The sequence below is a fragment of the Argentina silus genome, assembly GCF_951799395.1.
Source record: "Argentina silus genome assembly, chromosome: 15".
In the NCBI taxonomy this organism is placed as follows: Eukaryota; Metazoa; Chordata; class Actinopteri; order Argentiniformes; family Argentinidae; genus Argentina; species Argentina silus.
Genome location: NC_139669.1, coordinates 10,119,049 through 10,141,527, shown reverse-complemented (window position 1 = coordinate 10,141,527; position 22,479 = coordinate 10,119,049). Strand labels below are relative to the sequence as shown.

Below are 22,479 nucleotides of genomic sequence, written 5' to 3'. Positions count from 1 at the left end.
GTGGTCATGTGATTAATTGTGTATACACAAAGAAACAATGGGTGGCTCAACTAACCCTTTGGCACAACTTGCCCCACTCTTATGAACCATTATAATACATACTGTATTTCTGAAGTGGCATAACCAACCCTATTACATATACAGTAGAAGGGATGTGCATGCATAGAATGAGAGCTAGCAGAATAGATATACCAATGCACCGCTTTCTCCCTTTAATTATAATTCTATGGTACCCTCTCTCTATAGGAGCTGAGGCCGTTGATAGTCATTCTCCAGGATGTCTCCCCCCCCCCCCGTGCTGAACATCTCATCTTCACTCTTTCTTCTGTAGAGATGAAAAGGCTGCATTCCACACCCCATCCCCATGGTGTCCACATCACTTCACATCACATGGGATTTCTGGCACATCAAATGTCATCCTAGCATTGGCCTTGTCAAAACTAATATGTTCCTCTCTTTCTTTTTCTCTCCTCCATCTTCTTTTAAAATAAGTGAAGGCCCAGTGTTTGGCACATTTTCTATTACCCCCCCCCCCCACCCCCACCTGCTTACCACTGCTTACAATGCCTTCAATGTCTGTCTGGCTTAGTTGGGGCAATATTAACAAGGCAGGAAAATATAACCTTGTTATTGAGTCATTGCCCCTGGAACTCTGAGCTCTCTCTCTACTCCCCCCCCCCCCCCCTCTCTCTCTCTCTCTCTCTCTCTCTCTCACTCCCTCTCTCTCTCTGTTGCTCTGAAAGAGCGCCTCAGTTATCATCACACCACATGAAAAGGAAAGAAGCTGAGCACTGTCATGTGATGGCTGCTTCTCCCAGTTAAGTGACGCATATGTGACGACATGCCCCGACTGAATGGGAGCCTTTGAAAGGACAGTTCATGTAGCCCATAAATATAATCAATCACATTCAAGATCAACACAGTAATGACCCTATCACCAGCAAGCCATCTCTCACAGACTCCCCAGGTCTGCCAGGGGCCCTCACCCAGTCTCTCGACAGTCTCTCTCCCAGTCTTTCTCCCGGTCTCTCTACAGTCTCTCCCAGGCTCTCTACAGTCTCTCCCAGGCTCTCTACAGTCTCTCCCAGGCTCTCTCCCAGGCTCTCTCCAGTCTCTCACAGTCTCTCCCAGGCTCTCTCCCAGGCTCTCTACAGTCTCTCTCAGTCTCTCTACAGTCTCTCCCAGGCTCTCTCCAGTCTCTCTACAGTCTCTCCCAGGCTCTCTACAGTCTCTCTCAGTCTCTACAGTCTCTCCCAGGCTCTCTCCAGTCTCTCTACAGTCTCTCCCAGGCTCTCTACAGTCTCTCTACGGTCTCTCCCAGGCTCTCTACAGTCTCTCTCAGTCTCTCTACAGTCTCTCCCAGTCTCTCTACAGTCTCTCCCAGGCTCTCTCCAGTCTCTCTACGGTCTCTCCCAGGCTCTCTACAGTCTCTCTCCAGTCTCTCTACAGTCTCTCTCCCAGGCTCTCTCCAGTCTCTCTCCAGTCTCTCTACAGTCTCTCTCCCAGGCTCTCTACAGTCTCTCTCCAGTCTCTCTACAGTCTCTCCCAGTCTCTCTACAGTCTCTCCCAGGTCTCCCAGGCTCTCTCCCAGGCTCTCTCCAGTCTCTCTACAGTCTCTCCCAGGCTCTCTACAGTCTCTCCCAGGTCTCCCAGGCTCTCTCCAGTCTCTCTACAGTCTCTCCCAGCTGCGTTTTTGCTCAACTGGCGTAATGGGTTTCAATTTGAGGATAAAAGCAAAAGGAATTTGTGAGAATAATTCCATGGAAGGAATTAGGGATGCACCGATTGATCGGCCAGAAAAATGTCAGATTATTCAGACTGATTATTGACGCTAACCTGACATGTTAATTTAATGGGGAATCTTTTCTGAATTTGTAATAATAATAATGTGTAATGTGCAATTCTAATGTTCATATTTGGGTAGGAGACAAACTGGACTAAGTATTTAACTTTATAAACCACCGCAAAAAGAATGAAAGAAAAAAACCCGCTTCCGACCATGTGCACCCTATAATTCCCTGCACCCCAAAGGTATACACACGTATATGCTACATCATTGTTTTGATCATTCACAGTTAGATAAATAAATTACAAAATATCTTTAGCGGTATCGGTAGCAGCTGATTGTGTTATGCATAATCAGTAATCGGTATCTTCCCAGAATGTTCATTTCTGTGCATCCCTAAAAGGAATGCTTCTCCCAGTTAGCCATAACCACTGACCCGTCATCAAGTTCAGTGAGAGTTCTTCTCAACCACAGTAATGTGTTTGGCATATTTGCAGGTGGAACTATTTCGAAGTCGTTTTGGAAATTGACCCGCAAAAGTAATTTGATGCTGTAAAGTGATGAAGAAACAGACTGTACAATTTAATTACACAAGAAAATATCATCATATGATTGAAATCATCCAGCGGAAAATTAAGAACCATAGTTGTACCATACTTGGGAAGAAACACTTGAGATCGTATCGCTCCAATTGTTCATTAGTGTATCTCAGTATGGTCTCTCATTAGGACCATACTGCTTATTTGGTCGGCCCAGCTGTTCAATACATGATGATTATGTGACCTGAACAGTTGATAATGTGGCCTATCTACCTGTAGTGCTCTCGTGGCATGCTATAACTGAGGCCTAATGGTTTTCTTGGACAGATCAGGCCTGTCCCGATTTGAAAGCCAAGTTGGTGCTAGATTCAATGATAGGCTGTTGAACACAAAATACTGCACTGTTCCCAATTAGGTGTACATTTTGCACATCTGTGTTGAAACCACAGAAAATTATCTTTGTTGATATTGGCTCTGTGTTGGGAAAAACACAGATTTGCTTTAAGAGAAAACAACTGCCTTTCTCTTTGTATACTGTTTGTACTGGCACTTACAGAGACCTTATTAGTCTTCATTGCCGTTCATACTCTCCTGAAGGTGATCTGTCAGATAAATTATCTACCCTTTCTCCCAGACTCTGGTGGATCTACACTGACCCGACCGCATCAGCATTCAGACTAGTCTCACTGTTGCTCTTATCATGGTTTAAGGTTATGTCGTCTTTGGGGTTTGTTTGGGGAGGCGACACAGATTCCCACTCAACCTCAGTGAAATGTCAGAGTGTAGCTATGAGACCTGGAATAAGGTTATTGGAGATGATCTATGTGCTTAAGGGGTAAAGGGCACATCTGATAGCAGGGACAGAGCACTCCGGGAACCAGAGAGAAGAGGAAGGAGGGAAGACGTTCAGGGTTTATCCCCCCAAGAAGGAGAGTGATAAACCGCTACTCTGCTGATACAATAAGAGATTCTCCTCCCTGGAAAATAGCAGGAAAAGGTCTTTGGGGACAGCCGTTGTCTGGTGTAGTCCTGGCTTTAAGTAGTATCAAACTATGATTGTCATCTTTTGATTTGATTGTTGAACTGAACTTTTGTAGGAAATGGAATGGTATCTTATGATTATATCAAATAATGATCCCTTTTAAGTGGTATTAAATGTTCTGGTCTTGAATCATGAAAGGATCTCATGCGGATATGAGATAGCTAATTGCTGTATTATATATAGCCTACATGCTTCTGTAAAGTTAAAAGGCACTGGAGCAACCATACTATTGAACAGGATGTCTTTGGAGGGATAAATCACACAATGAACAAAGCCAAGGAGCATATAGAAGATAATGTGCCAGCAGCATGTACTGTACCTGGCTGGGCAGAGTACCTGACCTAAGTTTCACCGTGATGCTGTGACCATCTTAAGTACTAGCAGGAGATGATCAATATACAATCTAGGGAACTTTGTAGTGGAGAGACCTTGCTTTCCTAAATGGCATTGATCGTTTGTGGCACACATCAACTTTCACAGGAGCCTTAGGACAGGTGAGGAATTCTGACAATTTGTCTCCCTCTAGTGGCTAACTCACATTCTAGCCCCAAGTGGTGATCATTCGTATAGGGGTACATATCAACTAGTTGTCAGACCTCCCTTTATTGTTTGTTCATTACCAACAACTATCTACCTATGACTATCAGGCCCTTCATTGATCTCTTACTCTCTCTCTCTCTCTTTCTCTCTCTCTACCAGAGAAAACTAGTGTGTTCTTCATCATGTTATGTTCACATGTCTAAACGTTTAAAGAAAAGGACAGAGAAAAAACATAGGCCTTATATTTTTCATAAATCTCTTTTATTTATTTGTAAAAAGAAGCATAGTTGTAACATAATATACAGTGTAACAGACCATGTCCCACAATCAGTGTCATCTAACTCAATCTTCTGAGTTTCTCCACACAACTACCCTTTAGGATAACAGGATTAAGATCATAGCATTACTAAAACAAAATGAATCAACTGAGGGGTGGGGGGGGGACTTAATCATTCTTACATTCCTGCTCTATATGGAAAAACTGGAAGAGGAAGAGGAGTTAGAAAAATGTATAATGTGAACTGATTCTAAAGGAGATGTCCGGCCAGACCATAAAGGTGGCATTGCCAACTGTTAAAGTACCTGCTATATCATTTTCTATCTTGAGCAATGCTACTGTACTTAAAGCTCATGAAAATAAACAATTAAGCGTTTTAGTCAACCTCATTACTATCTATTCACACTACACCACATTCAAGAGCGATATATTGTTCTGTTAGGAGATTACCATCACAAAACTGTCTGGAAAATATTTTCAGATCTGTCGATATCAAGAATAAATAGCATGATAGCAGGTTGCCTCATTAGATGCCCAACAGTTCTCTCTCTTATGTTTCCTGAGTCTAAACTGGTCCCAGATCTGTACAGGCATTTAACTAACTCTGATGACTGTTGTTGTCCAGCTAAAGCACACAGGTCTGGGACCAGGCTAGTGTTCTACCACTTTCCATCGGCAGGTCAACTGCCAAACATACAGTACTGACAATCTGTTGAGGACTTGCTGGTGTTATCGGTCATGATGATGCTTCTTTTGTGTGTGCATTATGTGTGCGTGTGTGCGAGCACATGTGAGAGCACACGTGTGTGCGTGTGTGTGTGTGTACAATACGTTACCAGATGTAGATCAGAATTAGTTATCTGTACCTCAGAATACTGTTTTGACAGGTGGTGAAAAGACAGACTCTAGCATTAAATAAACATATCTCTCATAGATGAGGCAGACTTGGGAATTTGTTATGAAGACATTGACAAGCTTTGTAGGGAATGTAAACATGAATGTCTTAAAAGGCTTGTAAACACTTTGTTTTTTACTCCACAAAATAGATTTGCAATGAAGTTACCACAGTCATACTTTTATTCAACAAAACAAATAATTCAGTCATCATCTATGAAGCACCGCCAGGTATGAATCATTCATAAATGCACATGTCGGGATTAACCTGAAAAAGCAGACATTGTTTTGTATCTATAATAGTTTATCATTATCTCTGAGCTTTACATCTTACAGTGTAGACCTTAGCAGTCAAAAGAACATCCCACTTAGGTACATACTGTATGTGCTTTGAAATCTAGCAATCATTCATGAAGTGATGTGTAGCTGTAATGTATACAAAAAAACAATACATGTTTCAGAGATGTTTCAGAGTGGTTCACAATGCACACACAAACATACACCCACAGCAGAACAGGGGGAACATAGGAGGACACCAATCACATAAAAATGGAATATTTATCTCTGATTTCATGAAAGACTTAAAAAAAACAGCTGAACAATGCTAAACGTGAATCATGTCTACCTATCATGTTTTATATTCACATTTCATAATTTCACAAGTGCATTGCACTGCTGTGGAGTGAAGAACATGGAGGACATAGTTATACATTCATGATTATGCATGAGGCTCCTCCTGAGGAATGATTTCACCGTTTGAAGGGAAAAGAGAAAACATCCGAAGGTATCTTGTTGCAAGGCCATCACGATCAAAGACAAAAACAAAAAAATGCAGCAACCTACTGCAAAAAAATATAATAATCATAATTTCAAATGGTACTAAAACAAACATCATAGTCTAACAACAAGTAATTCTTATTTAATCTGCATAAAAATAAGTCCTGCCACATTGACTCTTCCAGAAATAGCCGTTAGCCACTGTGGCTACATTAGAAAGGCTACATCTTGGTCGTTTACATATTCAGACAACCCATGGAGGCCACACAAGAACAACAGAGCATCCCATTAAAGTTCCTACTGCAGCAAATATCTCAACATTGAAGAGAAGACCCAGGCCCTATCTACTCCTACATAGATCTATACTAACATTCAAAGGAGCTCCTCCTTTTAAATATCAGAAAGAATAGACTTACATGCACAACATAGGGTATAGCAATGGGGCCGATGGGCAGTCTAGGACGCGCCAGTCTGAGCAATAATGAGGAGTCTCAGTAATGGCTTGTAAACATAGAGTCCTCTGACGACCAGGGAAATGTGGGAAATTATACAGTGAGAGCTGGAGCCTTTCATTACCATGGCCATGGGAGGATTCCTGACTGACTGTGGTCTACAGAACAGTCGCAACAGGATGATGCACTGCCATGCTGTCCTAGTCCACTACTATGCTTAAGCCTGCCATAAACCACAGGAGGAGACCTTGGGAGGGGAGGGGGACCATGACCACATACCAACACTACCCAACCAGAAGAGCTAAAATTGGGTAGAGATATCTGACACACAGGGAGACCAATGGAAGGCCGAATACCAGGACCAGATGGAAGACAACATTTCTTTAAGCCTCCAGTCATCATATGAAATACCTATGGAATTCATTGAAACCACATACAGTACACACCAGATACTACTTCTCCAAAACATGGATAGCTTAGCTACAACTTTATTGGTTACATATGCAAAAAAATATCTTAAGGTGTTTATAACTTCCCCAAAGATTCCGTCTGGTCCTCCAACCAATCGCCATTTCCTACTATGGCCTGATAGTGTCCAATAACAGCTGGTCACACCTACAGGTTCTCCTCTGGTCCCTACAGCTGACGCCCTATGATCCCACTATGTACTGGAGTAAACAGACAGACTGAAAATGTTGTTTTCAATCAAGAGGGGAGAATCATACTAGGAGTACAAAGTGTAAACTCTGTATTGAAATGGTAAAAACAAGTATCAAGTATCAAATGACAACCCCCACTGTATGCAGAACAATAACAATAGTAATAATAATATGGCATTCGGTTTTTTCACCATCACCATATAAGATTAGCTTGGTTACTGTACTAAATATCAATTCTCTAAGTAAAAGTCAAAGCAGCATTCATGTTATATATTGAGATTTGTTGCTAATATAAAGATACTACTATTTATTTTTTATTCTATACAAAAAAGGTTTTAAAAAAACACACAAAAAAAACAGTCCAGTTGAAGGAGGAGGGAGAAAATAGATTTCTATTAGACACTAGTGTAAAAAGTACAAGGGAGAAGAAAAAAACAAAAACAAAGATAAAACATCAAATAACTGGTGCGTTTTCAAGATTCCAAATGTTAGTGGTGGAAACCAGACAAAATGAACGCAGAAAAATAACGTCAGTTATGAAGATCAAGTAAAAAGGCCCCGCCGCGCCTGCTATCCCCTGTGCTTCAGGGACGCCCCAAGAGAAACAGGCCAATCACAAATAACACCCAATTTCTTACTACTCGGGACTACAGCACCATACAGTGGGGTACTTGTGACCAAAAGTAGTGCTGGGGAACATGGTGTCATATGAGACGCTGCCAACATCTCTCCATCTGTCTGACTAAACTCAACAGACCTCAATCAAATATATATATAGTGTTAGAAACTGCGATAGAAAACAAGCTCCTAATGACATGCATTGTTGGCTAGACCTTGAGGAGCTCCAGACCGGACTATAAGCAGAGCTGACCTGTCTCTGAAGCTAGAAAGGTGAAATTCCAAATCAAGAATGGAAAAATCCTCATTGACAATAAATGGCACTTTTTAATATTCTTGAATTGGAATTTCAAGTCCCCTCCTGAATTAAAATGGGATTAACCCCAAACCCATCTGCGGGCTTCAATGGTGTGTAAGATCCAGTCACCCAGCCCACCTGACCTGCCAGCGTTCTGTCTCTCAGTGGTCATAAGTGATGGAGTAAAATTACAAAACAACATCCAGTCAGTCAGTCAGTCAGTCAGTCAGTCAGTAAGTCAGTAAGTCAGTAAGTAAGTCAGTAAGTAACCCCCTCTCTACTCCAGGGAATATAGTACTGTAGGTAGAAATGGAGTAGTATCTAAGAAAGCTTAAAGGCATTTCAGAATGGGACATCGAGATCCTCACTGCCGATACTGAGGAGACGGTGATAAACGGATATGTGACTGATGAAAGAGAACCTCTCCTCTTCATCTTTGACCCCGGTCCTCTATTCTCCCAGCTGACAGGAATCTCCGTGCAACAGCATCACATAAATACACCCAGCCAATGAACAGAGCCAAACACAAATACAAAGAGTCCGATTCTGAAGTCAGTTTAGATAGACAGTGTGTGTGTGTGTGTGTGTGTGTGTGTGTGTGTGTGTGTGTGTGCGTGTTCCCCAGCCCAGTGGGACGGTAAACAGTGCTCTTTGCGTTCTCAGCTCTTAGTCTCCGAGCATTTGGGGGAGCTGGCTAGGGGCTAGGGGTCAGAGGAGAGGGGCTGGAACCGGACGGGCTGATGGGGTGTCAGACTCAGAACACCCCCCACCCCACACATCACCTCCCCTACGAGGCCTGGCGTCACCAGTTGGCCTTGACCGCTTTGACATCACTCACCAAGTTCTGAGCCAGGCAGATCCCAAATATCTACACAGGAAATGACAGAGGAGACATTAAGAAGGAAGAAAAGACATCACAATAACACAACAGATCAAAATGAAGGATACAAGTGTGTGTGTAGGGTACAAGTACTAATGCAGAGACTGTATTTGCAGTGTAATCTGTGTGTACTGTTTTTCACCAGCAGGTGGTGGTAATGATACAAAATGCACTCTCACAGCCAGCCATGAATGGTAGCTTTTTAGGATGACACTATTGATAAGAGTTACATCAACTTGCTAATTAGTATAGTTTTGTATCAATATGAATCAATAACAGCATAGAAATGTTATGTGGCTATTCAGAGAGAATTTCTTACCTGTAAAAGTGCAACGCCCACAAAGATCCCAGCTACAACAATCAGGTTATCTTGTAGCCACTTTTCAAACTGACCCACACAACCCTTGGTGTAGATGTACTTCTGCTGCTCCAGCTCCTAATAAGAAAAACAAATAAACAACATTAAAAAAAAAAACGTAATCAAGAGCATCTGAGAGACAAGAGAACAGTTTTAAGAGGGACCTTTGGAGTTTTGATTAGTCAAACCAAACATATAGGCTTTGTACTATAACTAACATGAGGGGAGAGCAAGTACTGGACCCCCGCTGGCATAGATCATGTGCTGTTAACTTCATGCCAAGAGCAGAAGATTTAATATGAGAGATAATCAGTCACTCTTGTAGGACAATAAAAGACCGATAGAAAATTGTTCTTTCAATGTAATAATGTAATAATGTAATAATGTATCATTAAAAACAATGTGTCTTCTTTTAGACCAGAGAAACAGAGTTCCCTGCCCTGGTCAGCATTGTGTTGCCAGATAAAGGGAATGACGTGCAGGATCAGTTGAGGACCAAGAACAACAAGGTATAATTTAGAGCTGCCTGTCAGTGACATTGAGAGGCTAAGAATGGGGGGGAGAAAGGCCCTCCCACAATGCTGTCTTTGTTACTCCTACGGGACACTCCATCAAGGAATCCTTTGTTCCCTCAGAAAACCTGGAAATCTAACTCTCAACCAATGGGAGGTAACAGAGTCTGCGCATCCAATGAAAAGGCAAGAAGCGGTGTGTGTTGTTGCGACAATGAACTCCCCTAGAGCTATTTCAGACCTCTGTCTTTGTTGCTCTGCTATTCCCTCTTCCTATCGCACACATACACAAACACACACACCCTAACTAAACTCTCCACAAACAATCAGCTCAGGAACTTTGTGCAGGTCACAGCTAGTTTCAATAGAACAGCATAGGAAGGCTAGTATGCTACCAGTGGAGAATACTTAGAAAAATGGCACATACTCTCAATGGAGATTCACTATATAACACAAGGCAAAGCAACAGGCTGACTGGCCCTGGCTGACTGCAGAGCTGCAAGTTGTCTCTGCCACACCCACACACAGAGGCAGCAGAAGACCAGCACAACCTACTGAGTCCCTCAATTACAGAGTGTAGTAATGCTGTTCCCCAGGCTATAATGGGAGGCTAATTATCCCTGTTAGAGGAACAATCTGTTATTAAGGAAAGGAGGAGGAGGAGAGGAGGAGTCCAAACGCTACTTAACTCTTCACCCTCTCACATCTGACTCTGTCTGTCTATAGGTGAGTTTGAAATGGCTCACTGAACAATCTAGGAAAGAAATGTAATGGGAAAAGGAAGCTGTTTGGTCTGGTCACTGTTCTAAAAAAACAGCACAGGAAGTACGGAAAACAAGAGAGATACCGACCCCTTGACGTCGCACGTCGTAGCCACACTGTGTGTTGACAACATCCTCCTACAAGGGAATAGAAACAAGACAGTGTCATAAATCTTTTCGAAGATTATGGGCCAGTTTCCGAGACCGGGATTATGCCCAGGCCTAGAAAAAGCATTTTCAATGGAGAATCCCTATTGAAAGTGTGATTAAGTCTAGGATTAGGTTTAATCTGTGTTTGGGAAACCAGATCTAGGTGTGTATGGTTTATGTACAGTATAGTGCAGGCTTATTCAACTGGCAGCCTCAGAGAAGAGGTGGCCCACCCACAGATTTAGACTGGCCCTTTGATCCATTTCGAACATGAATAAACATCTGCAAAAAAGATGCCCGTAAAAATCTGATATTTTATGAGCCAAATGAGCCTGACTTTAATTTCCTCCAATAGAAGAAGCGGATTTTAACTGTTGTCCTGCCCATTGAGTACTGTCAATCAATATCACCAAGGTACCAGTTGACAGCCAATCAGTGTTCGCTCGCCAGTGAAAAGTATGCACATATATAGGCCTGTCATCAGCACTTGCATTTATTTGTATTCAATAAAAAATAAGCACATACATTTATTTAAATAATTGATTGTATCAATTAAAGATACATCATACAAATACAGTGGTGTTTGTGCGTTCTTTTGTATCTATTGTATAGAGTTATTGGGAAGAAAAATCGCATGTGGAAAATGCCTAGCCCCTTTGTAAATGACATTTTGAAAATCTGGCCTCCTTAAGAATATAGTTGAATAGCCCTGCTATAGTGTGTGTTTACATGTCAATGATGACATGAATGAGATGTCTATGTCTCTGTTTGTTTGTTTGCTTCATTTTATTTAATTCTTGCTTGCCGTCAACCGAGACTGAATTGCGCAGAATATACAATTCACAATTGTGCAATAGTTAAAAACCACAGTAAGATTAACATAGACAATCATTAAAAGTATGGGGGTCTTACAGCGGGGTCTTTGACGCAGCATGAGAAGGGGACTCCACAGCCCTCTCGGCTGGGGTTCAGCTCAGTGCAGTTGAAGTAGATGTTCATGTTCCAGTCATTGGGTCCATGAGCTCCACAGCAAGACCACTGCAACTCAGGAGGAACAGACCGGGTTGAAGCAGAACGCGATGGCTAGAGATATTACAAAACTCTGGCTTAATCCCCATTTATCTCTTTGTGGCTTCGCTATTCACCTGATAGCTGGTCAGGTCGGCGCTATAACAGAGACTTGATAACGTAGCCCCCTACTGTAGCATGGACCAGAGTGTAGGTTGAGAATACTCACATATTCCTGGGCAAAGTCTATGAGGTTCTGCAGGTCAATGTCGTCGCGGTAGGCCTTGACGTTGTTGTTGATGAAGAAGTTGAGCTGGTCTTTGATCCAGTCCTTGAACACAAAGGCCAGGATCCCCGCGGTCAGCTCCAGGAAGAAGATCAGACCCAGGAACACAGAGAACTGGAGAGGAACACACACAGCACCAAGAGAAACATCACTACTAGGGTTGGGCGATATCCACATTTAGTACACAATATTACTTCACAATATACAATAATATCTAATATTGACCCAACCCTAATTACTATGAATGTACATTAGACTTACTCTCTGACAAGGTGTTTCAGAAAACACTTATCTTATATTAATTCAAGTGCACACATTCAGATCCTCTTTTACAAGAGACCTGGCTGAAATTACAGTGAGAAAATTGTAGTCATTTTCCCCTCTACAATGCTGCCTTGTTTGAAACAAACAATAGCATTTCAGTGATATTGTCACTGTAATAGGGTACATGACGCAATGAGAGCATAGGCATCGCTGTGCGCCCCCCCCCCCCCAGGCCCCATTGGTACCATTATGATCCATTTACAGTAAATGCTGGAGGAAATAGGGAGTAATGTTAAATGCATGGTGGTCATAAAGACCTTCCCAGCCCAAAAGCCACATCAGCTCCTCATCAGAGAGGATCCTGCCATCTCCTCTGCAGCCGGGGCTGCTGCTAATGGACTGGGGCTGGAGGTAATGGGCACAGGGAGTGGCAACTAGCTATGAGGGCTCAGTTTGTCTCTGTCAGTCACACGCAATTATCAATAAAGTTGAACCGACAAAAATCACTGAATGATGTGTTCTGACGATGAGGACAAGGTGCTGAGGGTGAAAATAGCAACAGGTGAAGCTAGTTGTGATGTTGCCTCTCAAAACAGATTAAATCATACATGCGAGGTTTAATTCAAGGTAGGCTCACCAATTAATGTGAAACAAAGCTTGTTCTCGATGACATAACATCCACACCTGTGGCAAACATGTTATATTTGGCTCTGAAACTACCACCTTCAAGCTAAAGGTGTGACTGAAGGGGTGAATTGCAGATCCAAAGGTGTGAATGAGTTGAGCTGTGGCTTTGGGGTTCGAAGGGAGTGAAGATGAACCAGTGACTCACAAATTTTAGGAGGAAGGTGTTTTCTCTGAGCGCTCCGATGCAGCCAGCGAAGCCCAGGATGAACATGACTCCTCCCACCACGATGAAGAGCCACACGGGGTCAAACCCCCCCAGGTCTGTGATGGAAGACAGGTTGGACAGCACCCCCTGGTGGACAGGAGGACAGATGGTGAGACCTAAGCCTTGTTCAAATACTTCTTAAGTGCATCCTTCCTTTGTTCTTTCTAAAGTTATAACTGAGTGAATCTCAAAAGTCTTTCCTCAATTCCTTGTATCCCCTCTCCGCCTCGCTCTGTTTCCCAAAAAGCATTGGAGGAGAAGATCTGAGGTTTCTCCCCTCTGACCACCTCCTCCAAAGCCTTTTGAGCAGGAGGCAAGGAGAAAGGGATGTGAGGAATCCAGGAAAGTCTTTTGAGATTCACCCACTGTGTCTAGGTAGGTTTTCTGATATACGTAACATATATATATATATATATATATATATATATATTTAAAAAAAATCTTCAATTGGGGGATGGGGGTCTCCGGGAGAAAAAGGTTAGGAACTCCTGCTCTGGGCTGTAAGAGGCTACCTTCAGACTGACACTGAGACTCACCTCAGACACCCTCATCAGACAGGCCTGGAATAACCTGTTCGGAGCCTTAGGGCTTCAGGTAAGAGCTGTCATATACATCTTGAAAGGAAGGCCTTTACATGTCTAGAGTCTCCTACAGGTGTGTTGCCTTTTTACCATGCTGAAGCAGAAGAGGCCACAGCACACTTGTGCAAAAGTTTCATTTTCGTTTGTCAAAAGTGTCAATCTGCTGACCTTAACCCTAACATCTCAAATAAAGGTGACATTTGCAATGAGGGTGTTACGTCTCGTCTTGTTCATTAGTCTTTGTTTCATGTTATTAAATTCTTGTTCCCTGTTTTTTTTTGTGTCTCTCACCTTATCTCTTGTTCCAGACACTCCACAACCTGCCCTTGTGTGTTTCCCGCCTGTGTGATCGTCTACAGCGCCCTGATCGGATTCCCCTGTCCCTCATCATCATTTCCTGTGTATTTAGTCTGTGTGTTTCCCCTGTCTCGTTGCCAGTTCCTCTTTGTGCCTTAGTGTCAAAACTTCCCAGCGACTTTCATAGTGATTTCTTCTCTTCCTGGTTTTTGATCTTTGCTAGTTTTTCCGAGTTTGCCTTTTGCCTTTTCCCTGTTGGATTATCTGCCTCCCGTTTGTCTGACTACCGGTGTACCATACCCTGCCTTGCCTACCCCTCTTTTCCTACCCCTGCCTCTCTACAAATTGTCTACCTGTGTACCAAACCCTTTTTCTGGAATTAAAGGATTATTCTTTTGGATTAAGCTTTTGTCCCGAGTCGTGCGATTGAGTCTTATGCCTTGATCTACCGACGTTAGAGTGGGCAGCCTTCCCAAAGCCCTTTTAGTGATGGCACTCTTTCTTTACTTTACATATGACTCTGCTAATATATAACTGGTTTGAATAAGTAAAAATCCTGATTATCATACAGTCGTTCTGAAATCAACAGGTTTGAGTCTCTGATAAATCATACAAAGACACATGAAATTAATGGAACGTGATTGATTCTTAGTCTTTATCAATTATTTAAAGTCATTCCTTTGTTTTTAGCCAGCACTGAAAAAGATGGTCTACACGTTTCCACATTAGCACAGCAATTACTGACTCAATTGGTACAATTTCCAGCTACGTAATGGCCTAATTGACCATTCAGAAATTATTAACTCAGTCAGAAACATGTCAAATTGCGCCCATCTTGCATGCTTGAGAGGACAATGGCGGAACTGACCTTTAGTTTACTGAGAGAAATAAAATAATTGACGAGAGAGGATCCATGGTTAATACTTCTAGACATATATTAATTTGTAATGCAATTTGTTGTAAAGTTTTCAGTTTTAGAAGAAGCTACGGTCTACAACTGAAAAAGATTACAGTCAAGTGTGCCTTGTAGTACACCCAAGTCTGCTCATTCTTTAGTATGAAACCCTCTTAAAAGCATAAACCAATCACAAGCATTGTTTACTGACAGATTCCATTGCAGAGACCCATATTCAAAGGTGCTTATGGTGGCACATGCATGTCATATTGCACTTAATGAAGCATGTTTCATTTTCTGACTGACATGTGGTCCTCCGTGGCTCAGTTGGTAGAGTATGGCGCTAACAACGCTTAGGTTGGGGGTTCAATTCCTGCTGGAACCATATATACTGAAAAATGTATGCACTCACTGCAATGTAAGTCACTTTGATGGGATAAAAGTGACAGCTAAATGGCATATATATATGATGACACATGTATTCGGTCCATTCTTATCAGATGATATGCATTAACATGGCATCATGTGTGTGTTAACATACCTTTTCCGCCCATGCCCACAGGCCTATGCCCAGGAAGGCTGCTCCCAATAACTGTAACACAGAGAAACACAGAAAAACGGTCATCCCAGCACTACTCATATAACACCACAGTATACACTCATTGCATATTCTGTCAAAGATGTAACGATCAACTTGTGGCAAGGGTGACTCTTTTGAATGGATGCCTTGGCCTAGTTTCCAGCATTGGGGCAGGACAAATGTATTTCCTGAGAGCTTCTGTAGGTCAGTCTGGTCTTTGCTTCGAACCCCTCTGTGGAATAAAATCTCTTCAGCATTACAGTACCCACGAAGCCTACTTGCAATAAAGGACAACAACCAATATTCCAGACTAAAGGGCTCTACAAGGTCTCCGCATTGCTGCGAGGTGACGTCATTTTCGTCAATAAAGGGGCACCCCCCTTGCCAGCATTGGCTCGCTTAGCTCCCAGCTGCAGAGCAAAATTGTACCTTGCGCGCCTATACCTCTTGCAGCCCTTGGATGGGACCTTTTATGGATTTTTTTTTCTTAGCGTCACACTGGACTGGATTTCCCACATACTCACTTACTGATCGATAATAGTGCCATTGTCTTCAACTTATCAACACAAATAGTTTTCTGAGCCTTATTGAATCATCAAATTTGCATTATTGAGGGGCCCTTTCTCTTGTTGAATGTATGTATAGCTTTGGCCAGACTGTGATATCGTGATCTACATCCCTTTACTACTACCCTCGAGAAATATATGTCTGTAAGTACATAAAGGCTTATTTGAATAACTGAATATGAGCCTTATAAGTCTAAGAGAAGTATTTTATCTTATGTAGTTTATCTTATCCTAATGTTCACTAGCATGCGATGCTAACTTCGCCTATAGCGTTTCCCAGTATGTGTTAGTCTACGGCTAGCTACATGTTTCATATAGCTCCTATTTTCCTGATTCTAGCTTCAGTGTATGGTATGTATGCTTTGCAAAAGGGACACTTAGTACTGGGCTTGCTATGTCACCAAATATGATTGAAATATGTTTAACAAAGCTGGGGTTATATGAATGGACATGCCCTATTGATATAAAATTATGGAGATAGATTACTGCCGATATTATTGAAAACGTAAAACACAAAGCACAAATATAATTTACTATCAACACACAAGCACCTCTAGATTTGTATTTGTAAACCAGTATTTGAATAAATACAAAAATATTTGTAAATATGGCTAAAGATTTGTGAATGAATGCTCTTACATTTGCAAACAAATGTTACAATATGTAATTTCAATAACACTTTAGCGTTAAATCTGTCAAATCTGCATTTGCGGATGAAATTACTGAAGTTTGTGGATTTGTTTTAATTTGTTAACAGAATTTTGGCACGAACATTCTGCATGTTCATAGTGAAATTATTCACAAATGCATCTCAGTTCAACTATCAAATCTTTGCTGAACCCCGTCATTGCGTCCGTTGTCATGGTTAAATGACTGCGACGCACCAGAGAAGATACAATTCTCAGATGGATTGCCCTGTTTTCATCTTGCCACATTCAAAATGTAATTTTCGACATTTAGTTCGCTTCGGCTGTTACTTATGAAAAGTTCACTGTGGATTAATTTTATTGTACTGAATAAAGCTCTGCTAAGTCAAGTATTTGTCAATTATCATTTCAACTGAAGCCACGGTGGAAAACTCCAAACATGGCACGCCGCATTGCAATTTCATTTCCGCTTCTTCGTTTACAATTATGGCCTGGGAGAAGCAGCATGTTGGTGTTCTATACCATACTGTATTGAAGGGTGTGGAGGCCTGGGAGAAGAAGCTGTCATTGTGGTTTTCTATACCAGACTGTACTGAAGGGTGTGGTGGCCTGGGAGAAGCAGCTATGTTTGTCCTGAGTAGTGGTGGGAGTCAAGGTACAGTAACCTGGCAGTCAGAGATCACATAGATGCTGAGGTCAGAGGTCGGCCTAATCCCATTTGCCTCCAGATCAAACTAATCCATATAAGATTACAGAGATAGAGACGGCAGTGAGGGAAGAAGGGGGGGATTCCTCTCCAGGACAAAGGGATTATCGACACTTGAGGAGACGCCCTCTTCAGCCAGTTGATCTTATTAACCTGAATTTGCCTAATAACGGACAATCCCACGCTCATTGCTTTACATAGCCTATACAGTACTGGGCATTTCCACGTTAATAGAATGTTGCTGGGAGTTTTCATTTTCAAACGTATGCCAAACAAAAACCTTTGATAGCAAAGTTTGAATCTATGCACAATGATTACTCCAACAACGGAACGGAATTACCCTAAAATCTCCCTGGGTTTTTATGTAACCACTTTTATTAAATATCTATTCCAAATTAAGATTCAATTATGTCTGCAGAAGGTGTGGGGTGTCAGCTATCATATGATACCTTGAGTTTGAAAATATCTATTTTGGTTGTTGAGCTACAGTAAAGTGAAGTGGATTTACATCCAGAACTATGGTAACAGAATTACTGCATGAGCATTATTTCTGGATTTGAATGTTATTCTATACATGATGATATCTCTAAAATAGAGAAACAAAGGTAGATATATAAAACAGACACTTTCATTAAGGTAATAATGCTTCTTTTATCAACTTATACATAACATTAAAAGGGTAATGGATACATAAATATATCCTGAGATGTATGCACTCACTGAAACGTAAGTTGCTTTGGATAAAAGTGTCAGCTAAATGGCATATATATAAAACTCACAAAACACAAGAAACAAATCTGCCTTTGAAACTCTTCATTTATGTTATTTAAATCAATTACATTTGTGGTTCTAAATGTTTTTCTTAATTTTAACAACAAAAAACATTGTCTACACTTTTGGCACCAACATTTATTTTCATTTTTTTAAATTACACACAGGTCTACAGAGATCCTCAGAGATCCCCACTGCAAAAAGAATCTGTCTTAGGGACACCAAACCATATGTATCAGTGCGCTCTTTAATGATAAAGACAAATCTCTTGCTGTCCGTAGAAGTGTGCAACACTTACAATATCAGGAAAAACACTCAAGTATTTGATAGGTCTACCTATACTTCTTACTTGTGTTAACTGTTATTATCCTTGCTCCTCATGAGGCAGAGAAAATGTAACACAGGGATAGGCGCGAAACTTAAAGCTGTTCTGTACAGGGAGTAATTTTCAATGAATCAGGAGTCATGCTTTTTGTTTGTGATATTTGCGTTAATGTTGGTTTAAAATAAAATAAAAAGTGTGGCTGGTAAAAAATCTGAGTGGCTCGTGAATTTTCTCAAAAATGTGTGGAAATGACAGTGGAAATGCGGCATTAGAATAGGATACAACAGTGGAGACTTGGTACAGTAAAGACCAGAGAAAGCTAATAGCACATCTAGCATTCTGCCAGCTCAGCAACTTTGTTACAACTTAACCAGTTCTTAATTACAGCATGCACTGCTCCCAAACATCTCAGCAACCTGAGTGGAAAACATGATTAATTATGTGGATGTGGGGAATGACCCTATTCTGAGAGCTAGGCTAGGTGTTGTTGTGTGAACATATGTGTTTGTCAACAACAAGCCTGAGAGTTGGAGAAACAGGCTAAGCCTGGTACGCCTAGTAGGCTAGCTCTTGGATCTTCTTCTCCACTCCCAATATTTTCCTGCATCTAGGTTACGTTTTAGTCTTGTAAATGGCACTTAGGCTTAAAGGCTACTGCAACATAAAAGTTGTATGGAGCCTAAAAGCCCCAGCTCTACACTTTGGCAAATTGCCTCAAGTTTGTCCCAACAAATATCCAGTTTCCCAGCACACAAACAAGTGACGCACATCTTGTCGTAATTATTAACGGAAACAGAGACGGGCTGGGACACGTTACAGTATGTAGGCTAAGGGGAAACTCTGTAACACACCTTATAGGTGTGTGTGTGTGTGTGTGTGTGTGTGTGTGTGTGTGTGTGTGTGTGTGTGTTAGGGTAGAGAGAATACTGGTGGGATTAGTCAGAAAGTGACTCAATTCGTTCTGTGGTGATGGGTATAATTGGAAGACAGTGCTCTCCTCTTCTGAGAATCACTCTCCTCTTATGAGAATTACATCCATCACGGAAGAATAATTGGTTCTTGGGAATTGATTTTTAAACAGGAACATTGTTAGTGATTCATTCTTAAAGGTAAAGTAGCCGTAAGTAATACAAACATCTCTGTCCCACAGACACTGTAAGTGAAGCAGTTGATTCTTAGGCTATATCCTTGGTAATGTTAAGCAGAGTGCACAGTGGAATGGAGATGCAGGGTGGTGATTAAGAAGGAGGGTATGCAGGGTTTGGTAAAGGAGGAGGAGGAAAGGCAAGTGCATGTGGCCCCCATCTGCCTCATGAACCCAAGTGGGAAAAAACACACCCAATTCTCCCACCCATCCTTTGTTCTTCTCACTGTGCATGTGTGTGCGTGCGTGTGTGTGAGACAATACTACCATGCAGCGCCTGAGCACAATAGCAGTAGCAGCAGTGAAAGGGGTGCCTTAAAAAGGGGAGGGCTGGGTAGTAATTCAGGCCTGTGTGGCCTTTCCCCCAAACTGTGTGTGGGAAGACCCTCTGGGCCATACAGGCGCACCATAGCTTTACCCACAGACATAATATATGGGCAGAGGCGGCACAGGGAGGGAGGGGGGGCTGTGTGAACTGGGAACTTTTCAAACAGGAGGACAGAGATTGGGGAGCATGGGTGGTGGGAATGTAAAACCTACTCAGTGTAACCTCTGTGCTGAAGCCACTACATATTAGACAGGCTATAGGCTCTCTGACTTCATAAACCACTACATGATATACAGTATAGGGTATTCACAATGGGCTAAGAGTCACATTCCAATGATCTCATGATCCATTGAATGCAGGTCCCTGTAAACTTCATAAAAAGGACAGTATGGTTGACACTGGCTCACTAGGTGAGTCTTTGAGAGGAGAGTGGGAGAGGTAAGCTGCTGTACAGTAAATCAGCTCAGTAGTCATTAAGACAGGTTAACAGTCAAGGCCAGTACTGGCACTAAGGCAATGCAGGGGCAGTTAGCTACAGCACAATCATGCATACCCTATGAACAACAGCTATTATTCATCGGGACCGTGAGGACGCATATACAATGGCCTGAGTGTAGTTTGTTGCCTACTGGCCTTCAGGTGCTCAACATTACTATGACATTAGTGAAGAGAGACATGTCCCAGCAACCACATAATAACAGACAGCAATGGTCTGCCCACAAACTGCGAATATTGTTCAATCAGCAAACATGGCATGGCTAACTAGCTAATAGGATCATCATCCCACAGTGAGTGTTGAATGAGTGTTTTATCTCCAGGAAACGGGAATGTGAACGAACACACTCACACACACACACACACATCTCCAATTTAAATCAGTTTCAACACCAAAACCTGTGTTAGTTAGCCAACAGTTTTCTTCCAAACAAATATTGTACTCACCCAAAAGATAATGTTAAATCCAAACAAAAAGTATTTAACGCAGCAACTCACTTCGGCTCCTTTAAAATGCTGATGTTTTCTACTGCTAGTACTCATTCTTCTAAACGTTTCGGCTAGCTAGCTAGCTTCCAATCTTAATGATCAAAGCACGTCAATTAGCTACTTACTATTTGCTCTTTATGTAGCATGAAATCTAGATAACTACATGTCGTTCCATTACACAACATGAAACATTTAGCCAACTAGCTAGCTAGCCAGCCAGATCAAAAACAATACATAGCTAGCTAGCCACTCAGTTAGCTAGCTAGCTAACAACAAATACAGAGGCGTGTTGGATTGATAAACAGAATAAAGATTCATCTGCAATTCAATGAATAATCCTACTGACTAATGCGTTTGCGCATATGTTTTCTTTGTTGATATCTCTCGATCGCAGCATTTGATCGTGTCTCATTTCAGCCTTGTTGTTGTGAATGATCTCACAACCCTTGCTGTCAAATGAGGAAACCCATCTAGCCTAATCATGTTGTATGCAAGTATATTTTCTAGAGCGACCACTAGTGGCTGATCAGTTGCACTGGAGTCGTTGCATTATTGGAACCAGAGCCTCTACATAAATCTGTGATTGGAACAATCTCAATGCTATACTGTGTGAGTAGAATCCGAGAGACCATTGTGTACCAATTTAGTCCACAATTTCTACACAATATGCCAGGAAAGGGACTAGAAAAAAGTACTGTGCCTGGATCATTAACTGACCTGTTTCATACACGACATGTATATCAGTGGTTATACAGCCTCCTGGTGTCAGATTAAATTATTACAGGTAGAGTTGAGCATAACTCACTTCATGCAAGTCATAGTCAAGTCTCAAGTCTTTGGGAGACAAGTCCAAGTCAAGTCTTAAGTTTTTCATTTCAAGTCCAAGTCAAGTCTCAAGTCCTATTTTCAATGATAAATCAATAAAAGCCCTTAGAGGTTATCAAAATATGTTTTTTTAATGATACCACTTTACAACAAAGAACATTTAAAAAGAGACATTTTGTATCTTACCTCTTACCTAAGCTTTTGCCTTAAAACTCATCTTCAGCAAATTAAATGCATGTTCAATTGGATTTAAATGTGAGATTGACTTGGCCAATTAAGAACTTTCCACTTTTTGGGAAATAAACTGGCAGTATGATTGGCGTCATTGTCTTGCTGTAGGATGAAGCGCTGTCCAATGAGTTTGGAGGCATTTGTTTGCACTTGAGCAGACAAGATGTGTGTGTCAGAATTGTAAATATTTAATTAAAAAAATAAGCAAACACATTGGCCCCTTTTCACTCTATTCTGTTGCCATGACGGCATGCTATAGAGAAGGAAGAGGAATACTTGCTCTTTCGACTGAAATAAGTACTTTATTACAACATAGCATGAACAGTTTGTGAGCCATGATATATAATGAAGAGGCAAAATTCATATTACACAATTGAAGAAATTAAGCTATGTGCATGTGATAGGAACAAATCTAAAAAAAACATCAGTCACTCCAAAGTTCTTTTTCAATTGGGTTTATTGGCAGTTGGCATCCAAACGTTAATGGTGGACTACCTCCATCGACTGTGCTGGAGTGTGGGCCAGAGACATGGAGGAATTAAATCCTACCTGCCAGCCATGCTTCTTTGAAAAGCAAACAAAAAATTGGATACTACATCTTTGGAC

General features: G+C 41.6%; 1 protein-coding gene across 1 annotated transcript; it reads right to left on the bottom strand.

Moving 5' to 3' along the window:
* Positions 1-5,238: 5,238 nt before the first annotated feature.
* tspan17 (tetraspanin 17) lies at positions 5,239-20,871 on the bottom strand (the record flags this gene model as incomplete). Its single annotated transcript, XM_083685611.1, has 8 exons — positions 5,239-8,750; positions 9,082-9,198; positions 10,484-10,531; positions 11,456-11,581; positions 11,781-11,951; positions 12,934-13,080; positions 15,308-15,358; positions 20,776-20,871. The coding sequence occupies 8 exons, from the start codon at positions 20,869-20,871 to the stop codon at positions 8,685-8,687; spliced, it is 822 nt and encodes a 273-aa protein (XP_083541737.1). The 3' UTR covers positions 5,239-8,684.
* Positions 20,872-22,479: the final 1,608 nt, after the last annotated feature.